Here is a 7,619-nt window from a genome sequence, read left to right on the forward strand (position 1 = left end):
GTCTATCAGAAGCACTGTTACTTGCGCGAGCTTTGCCTCCGTAGCTTTCTCCTATAGCCACAGAACGTTGTGCGCGAGTATAGCCATATACAGCTCCGCTGTAAAACGAAGCAGTTATTGTCAGTGTTTGATGTAGCTTTAAATTAGCAGACACCTTCATGTGTTCTTCCAAAATTTCTTTTTACACGGGTTTTGGTGTGCAGCCCTGTCGAAGTATCAGTGTCACAACAGGGCGACGAAGAAAGAAAAGAAGACTTCTTGACGCCGCATACGAGATAGGGAACAGCAACAACACCCAGCGCCACGAGGTCGTTACAGGTATTGTAAACTGCCATTCTGTTTGCTATCAGCAGTTTTACGAGGTTAGTCAGAGAAAATGAGGACATCTGCTAGGATTGATTATTGGATACTTGGTTGGATGGTTCCTTTAAAAATAGTGACACATACTTCCTAGGCACCCAATAGCATATGGTCAAGAGACTCCCGGGTTTCCTCACTTGAGGCCACTTTATAGTCCGACGCAGCGTGCGCGTCAGCCAGCGTCGGTGGACGTTGGCGACGGCAGGTACGTCACGTTACGGTGGCACGAAAACCGACCCCTCTAATACAGTGTTCTAGAGGCTTTTCCAGTGGGCTCACTGGCCCATTCTTCCTAACTTCTCCACAGACGCGACCGCTGTCGCCCGCCAATGCGCCCGCTAGAGGCGCTGCAACTAAGGTCCCTGTAAAGCCCCTCGATAAAAAAAAGTAGCGACATCTGTTGAAGATTGCCGCTTTCCTCCTCTCCTGCCCGTTCTCTCGGCGCTCGGCCCTCCGATTGGCCGAATGCTGTCACGTGCTCTCTCGCGTTTTTTTTCTTGCTTGTTTTTTGCTCCCGCCACCATCGCGGTGCCAGACCATTGCGAGCCGTGTATGGAGGCACCACGCATCGCGTCTCCTTTGCGCTTTTAAGGCGTAGTGTTCGCGATGCCGTCTTGCTCGGCATTCGGGTGCAGAACACGCGAAACAGACGGCAAGCGACTCTTCCGGATTCCATCAGCGAAGCGAGACGCGGCGCAGAGGAAGGTCTGGCTTCAAAGAATCAGCCGCGCTGATTTCAACCCAACACAATGGTCCCGGCTGTGTGAGGTAAGCGAGCGATTCTTCAATGATCCCTAATCTCACATGCTGCCACTTGCTGTGTGAGGCTTCGTTAGTTTTTCTCCCTCCTAAGTGCCGCACTGTTCGCGCTGCATGTTCGCGCTGCATTTGCAACTTTCGTGGCCGGATTTCATCTTGTCCTCAAACGCACGTGGTTTTTGTTGACTCGGTTATACCATCCATGGCGTTGTGTTTGTGTGGCCTGAATGTATGCGAACGGCACGTTTTGAGTGTATCGCAGTATGTTACGAAGCGGTGACGGTACGTAGGGAAAAATGGGCGCTTATCTGCGGAAAGACGATTAGGGCTATTTAGCTAGGGCGACTTTGCGCCTTTAGCAAAAACTCGGTGGTCGGCGAAGAGCAATGTTCTTGTCGCTAAAACTTGTCGCTATCGTCCTAGATCTCGAGGACCGATAACTATCTCGAAAATGGTAGAAAGTGCTGCGCGTGAAAAGTGTGCTCAGTATTCTAGTCGTGTATCGCGTAGCAGAACAAGAGATAATGACCTGTGCTGACGGCGAGCTGAAAAAGGAAAACGGTATACAAGACTTCCCGGCGATATGTAGCAGAACAAGAGATAAGTACCTGTGCTGGCGGCGAGCTAAAAAAAAAGGAACACCGTATACAACACTTCCCGGCGATAATAACTTTTGCCGGGAATGTTGTGTTACGCCTTATACTTGAAGGAGCGAGGTTTTACGGTGACCTTAATTTCTGATTTCACGTTTGCGCAGGATCACTTCACGGATGATCAATTTGAGCCGGTGATTCTGCAGAGCTGTGGCACAAAAAAATTGAAGCGTCAAGCCGTTCCATCGCTCTTCGTTCATCGGAAGCAGCTGAAGCCGAGGAAGCCGCCTGCCAAACGTAAGAATACACCGTGCACTTCAAGGACATTACCGTGTCGGAATGGCGACATCCTCAAAAACGAAGAGGTTTGAGGTTGTAGCATTCTTTGGGGCGGATTATGATAATTTCGAATGAACAACAGTACATCCTCTCACCAGTTTTATGGATTTTAATTTCCAGCATAAAATACGTACAATGTGTGACTTGGGTATATATGAAGCTGTGGGTGTATCAAATTAAACATAGATTTAATTTCCCCCATCATGCAGGTTCTGGTGTGACATCTTGCAGCACACATTTTTCACCATCACAAGAGAGAAATGGTGTTGTTGGTGAGTCAGTAATTACTGTGTGATGCCAATCACCATGTTGCACTTGGTACGATGCAAAGCCCATTGATGGTGAATGTTCTTTTTTTTTCATGAACTCTTTGGAAGCTGGCTCTGCTGACAGCTTGCCACCGCGCTCAGAGCAAGGTGATTTTCATCCAGAAAGCAAACACATAGGGGCTTTTCGTCCTTGCCTTTTTTTTTTCTCTCGTGCTTTCGTGTCTAACAGTAATGTTATGCGCAGGCACAGAGGCATCTTTGGCACCGAGTGGCCTTGAGCTCCTGCTCGCAGCTGTGGACTGCATTGATGGTGAGGATCTCTGGTAACTTCAGAAGAGAGAAGGCAGGAATATGAGATTCTTGACAACACGAAAGAAAATGAATAACAATCGATCGGGGCCTCATTTCATTTCGACAAGAATACTTGTCTTCGTCCTGCCCAGAGAAATACAAAGTCTGCTTAACAAAACAGTTGGTGATGCATTATTCTTTCTTAATACGGTTATTCAGCACTATTTTTTTATGGCGAAGATATAATGTGTCCTCGTCATAAAAAGTAGCGCTGAATTAAAAAAAAAACACGACCCGTTGTCAAAACCTTGGCTAGTAAACTGAGGCTATCCATCAATCCTTGTTCATTATGTTTTGTGTTCTCCCTGGTGACTTACATTTTTATTTCCTCGCATGACTGTTTCTCTGTCATGATGCAGGCACTGTGCCCTCTTGCGCAACAAAGTCTCCATTCCAGGAGGACACACATAATGTTACCTGTGAGTGTTTGCCGGGTGCCATTCATTTATGCGTCGCATTGCTACAGTGCACAGCAATTTTATGGTATGGTGTGTTTTTTGTCTGTAGGCTGCTCGGATGTAGACTCTACTAGCCCTATGCTGCAGAGATCACAGCAGGGTAAGGACTTTGTGCTACAAAATGCTTTCTTTGGGGGGTTTATAGTTTTGGTATTTCCTCTGCCTCTTCTCATTATCAACATTTACATTGTGCCCAGATATACCACCTCCTTTTACATCTGCTACCCACGAGCTCCTTCCTGAATCTACAGCTCAAGTTGACGGTGAGGATTTCTTTCTGTTAATGCTCATTACACTTGCCTATGGCATGCATTTGCATGTTATTCAATTACGCCATCAAACTGCACTGCAAATTTATCTCGCGCCTCTAATGTAAGAGGTATTGGGAACAGTAAATCTCTGCTATTATGATGTGCAAGTAGCTTTTAGCTAGCACAAGCCACATCAGTCAGATTTCACTTGATATACCTGCCTGCGTAAGTCGCTTTCACTCTCATTAAATCCACACGTGTCAAGGCTCAACGGTTGTGTCGGTAGTGCGTTACATTGTTCACCTTAGGCTGACTCGCGTTTGAAACAGCAGCTGAGTACGAGCCAATTTCATATATGCACAAGTGCAGCTATTAAAGCCGTTGTGACGGTGGCATTGTGCTACTAAGCCAAAGAACGTGGGATCAAATTCTGGCCGCAGCAGCCGCATTTTGAGGGGGTCAACTGCAAAAACACATGGGCTACCATGCATTGGGTGCACATTAAAGAACCGCAGGTGGTGAAAATTAATCCGGAGTCCCTCACTACGATGTGCCTCGTAATCAAGTTGTGGTTTTGCACGTAAAACCCCAGAATGTAATTTTTGAATTAAGCCTCAAGGTTAACTGCGAAGAAGCTTTCAGTTTGTGTCAAAGATGTGCGAGTCCATAAAGCAGAAGGTCAGTGGGGGATAGTATACTTCATACAACTGAAAATGTTTATTGCACAGGTCATCTGTCATGCCACCTTCTACAGCGTGTTTTCTTGCTGCATTTTTCACTCAGAATGCTCAGCAGCCTCCTTGCCCAGCCATACATCTACAGTGTGCCCAGCCTTACAACTTCCGCATACATCTGCTAGTCCCAAGCTGTTTCCTGGATTCGCATCCCAATTTGACGGTGAGGATTTCTTGCGGTTAATTCTCATTACAGTTGCATATGGCATGCATTTTCATGTTATTCAATTCAGTCCGCACAGCAAATTTTACTTGTGCCTCTAATGCAAGAGGTATTGTCAATAGTAAATTTCGGGTATTATAGCTTACAACTGGCTTGTAGCTAGCACAAGCTACATCAGTCATTTCTCACATGATAGGCCTGCTTACGTAAATGGCTTTCGCTCTTCACAATCCTCGCCTGTCAATGTGTCAGGGCAGGCACGTACCCAGGATTTTTTTTCGGGGGGGGGATGCCTAATTGATCGAAAGAAACTCTTTCCGCGGCAAAAAAGGAAAAAAAGTTACGCGGAAATATAGAAGGTGCTTAATTATTAGAAAAGAACGCGAACAAAGTGGAATGCAGCACAAGAAGCGAGTTAATCCGAGATGGAAAGCAAGTTTTTGACACTGGAATAAAGCTAGTGCGTGTGCACCAGGAATAATACTTTCCAACCAAATAATCTCCACCTAGAAGTGCCATACAGAGTCAATAACGAAAAGAGTAGTGACAAAAAAAAAGAATGCAAAGGAATCCAGGTGCCCACTTAGATGTGCGGCAAATAAAAAAAAATTGTCGGACGCTTTCTCTACCCAAGTTCTCACTCTCTGTCTCAACAACAGGCCTGCGAGAAAAACGTGAGCCATTTTATGACAGCAATTCTTAACCAAAAAACACATATTTGGGACAACAAAGAACCAAAACACGCATATGCTTTCATGACACAAAAGATGCAGAACGCAAACATTCGTTGTGCTGTGCTTTTGGAATTAAAGTGCTTTCCGAATAAAGGTTCTTGGGTAGCTGTTCTTGGCGAGTTCCTTGACTATCGCTTGTTTTTTATTGTTTAAATCCACACGCCGCTACTTGTACTTGGGCCTCCATTCTCTTGCGTTAATGGCCGACTGGACGAATTTCGGGGGTGGAGGGGGGCGGGCTGAGCCCTCCCCTGCCTATGTGCCTGTGTAAGGGGTTGGGTCAGAGGAGCATTACACACTCTGGTTGCCTTAGGCTGACCTAGGTTTGAGTCAGCAGCTGAGTATCAGCCAATGTCATATGTGCACAAGTACAGCTAATAAAGCCTCAAAGTTAACTGCAGAGCAACTTTCAGTTGGTCTCAACGATTGAGGTCCTTATAATGGAAAAGGTCAGCGGAGAATACATTTCTTCTGGCAACTGCAGATGTTTATTACACTTGTTTATTCTCGCACAGCCTTCTATAGCTTATTTTCTTGGTGTGTTTCTCACTCAGAATACTCAGCTGCCTCATTACCCAGCCACACATGTGCAATATGTCCAGGCCTCCAAACCTCTCCTATATCTGCTAGCGACAAGCTTCTGCCTGGATCTGTAGTCCAAGTTGATGGTGAGGTTTTCTTTTGAATTCAAAGCAGATTTTCAAAGTTGAATATGAACACTTTCTATTGCTTAACAAATAAGACATGATGTGACTGCTCTTGCCTTATGATTCAATTTTTGACTTTGTTTCAACTAGGGAGCTCATCAGCCGAGGTCCTTTCGACAACAAACGTGGCTACTCTGCACAAGAGAATTGCAGAACTGGAGGATAAGCTGCAAAGCCACAAACGAAGACTGTCTGTTTGTCAGCGACAGAAAAATGCTGCAGTACAAGAGAAGAACCTCCTCAAGAGATGGGTTGATCAGTTTTTAGGAACTGACCAGCTGCAATGCATGGAGAGGCCTACGATGCGTGGCACGCCATGGTCAACGCCTACTATAGAGAAGGGGCTGAAGATCAGGCTCACATGCGGACGTAGGGGTTACAACATCGTTCAAGAGATTGGGACGCCACTGCCATCGGAACGAACGCTTCAGAGGCACCTAGGAAAACTTCAAGTTTTCACCTGGCATACTTCATGAAATCCTACCGTCTCTTTCCATCAAAGTGAGTATGCTTAGCATAGCAGGTGTTTGTTTTTCCCTTGCTGACCTTACCTACTTCAGCAATAAGGCTCTGAGGTGGTATGAAAACTAACTACAAGCACTGTTAAGTCTTTCGGGGAAACAGGGAATACATTCAGTGGCTGCTGTTTCCTCTGGCTACTGCGTTCAGTTACTGAGTTTTTTTTACGTTTATTTTTTAAATGCTGGTATAGCATTCATTATCATGTGACATACCAAGTTTACATGCTATCTTCTATTTATCAGGTGGACCTCATGGAGGACTACGAGCGGCACGCCGTCCTGTTATTGGATGAAATGCAACTTGCATCGGGGCTCGCCTATGACCAAGGAACTGGAGGAGTGATTGGGAAACCAACCATTCCCTTATCAGATGGGACCCTCCCAGAGGATGCAATGGCTACACATGGTCTGGTTTTTATGCTCGCTGGAGTGACCACCCGCTGGAAACAAACGGTGGCATATCATTTTACATCAAATTCCTTTTGCAGTGCTACCGTGAAAGCTGTAGTTATTGACATTATAAAAAATGTGAAGACATTGGAATAAAAATAGATGCAGTAGTCTGCGACATGGGTGGTGGCAATCAAGCACTTTGGAAAGAATTTGGGATTGTTGTTGGAAGATACTGCCACAACAAAGTGTCTTGTTGCCATCCATGCGATAACAGTCGGCAGCTTTACTTTATGGCAGACGTGGCCCATTTGCTCAAGAATCTTCGTAATCACCTTACCCGAGGACAGTCAATATTTTTGCCTGAAGATCTAGTCGGGAAACTTGGCTTATCATCTAATGAAGTAAGCCTTGTCCATGTGAAAAAGCTTCTCGAACTCGACTCTAAACTTGAGCTCAACATTGCGCCTCACCTTAAACCTTCTTGCCTTGACCCCGGTCATTATGAAAAAATGAAAGTTGGACTGGCATTCTCGCTGTTTAATCATGACACAGCAGCTGCATTACGCCTTCTAGTTCAAAAAGAGGCCCTGTCAGAAGATGCCTTGACTACAGCTTGGTTTTTCGAAACCGTTTTTAAATGGTTTAAGATAATGACATCAAGAACAACCAAGCTGGCTATCAGCAAATTTGATGACGCAAAGTATGTTGAGACAATTTCTTTCATGAAGGATGTCATGAGCTTGTTCTCAAAAATTAAGATAGGTGTCGGAAAACAGTTCTGGAAGCCCGTCCAAACTGGCGTTATTTTAGTAACTACAGTTGCCCTTGAGCTCCAGGATTATTATCTTAATAAGAAAGGTTATGTTTGCGTTTTGCTAAGTCGGTTTGGGCAAGATGCGCTAGAAAACCTGTTTTCAACCCTCCGGTCTAAAAATCCAGTCCCCAGGCCACTCGAGTTTCGCTGTGCGATTCGTGCAGCAACAATGG

The 7,619-nt window shown here is 45.4% G+C and overlaps 1 protein-coding gene across 1 annotated transcript; it reads left to right on the forward strand.

The window, feature by feature from the left end:
- Positions 1–731: 731 nt before the first annotated feature.
- LOC119454444 (uncharacterized) lies at positions 732–5,809 on the forward strand. Its single transcript, XM_049668500.1, has 10 exons — positions 732–1,128; positions 1,877–2,009; positions 2,261–2,323; positions 2,429–2,467; positions 2,565–2,630; positions 3,031–3,090; positions 3,179–3,229; positions 3,327–3,392; positions 4,164–4,277; positions 5,566–5,809. Exons 1-10 carry the CDS (start codon positions 967–969, stop codon positions 5,694–5,696), a joined length of 885 nt encoding a protein of 294 aa, XP_049524457.1. The 5' UTR covers positions 732–966; the 3' UTR covers positions 5,697–5,809.
- Positions 5,810–7,619: the final 1,810 nt, after the last annotated feature.

The sequence above is a fragment of the Dermacentor silvarum genome, chromosome 5, assembly GCF_013339745.2.
Source record: "Dermacentor silvarum isolate Dsil-2018 chromosome 5, BIME_Dsil_1.4, whole genome shotgun sequence".
In the NCBI taxonomy this organism is placed as follows: Eukaryota; Metazoa; Arthropoda; class Arachnida; order Ixodida; family Ixodidae; genus Dermacentor; species Dermacentor silvarum.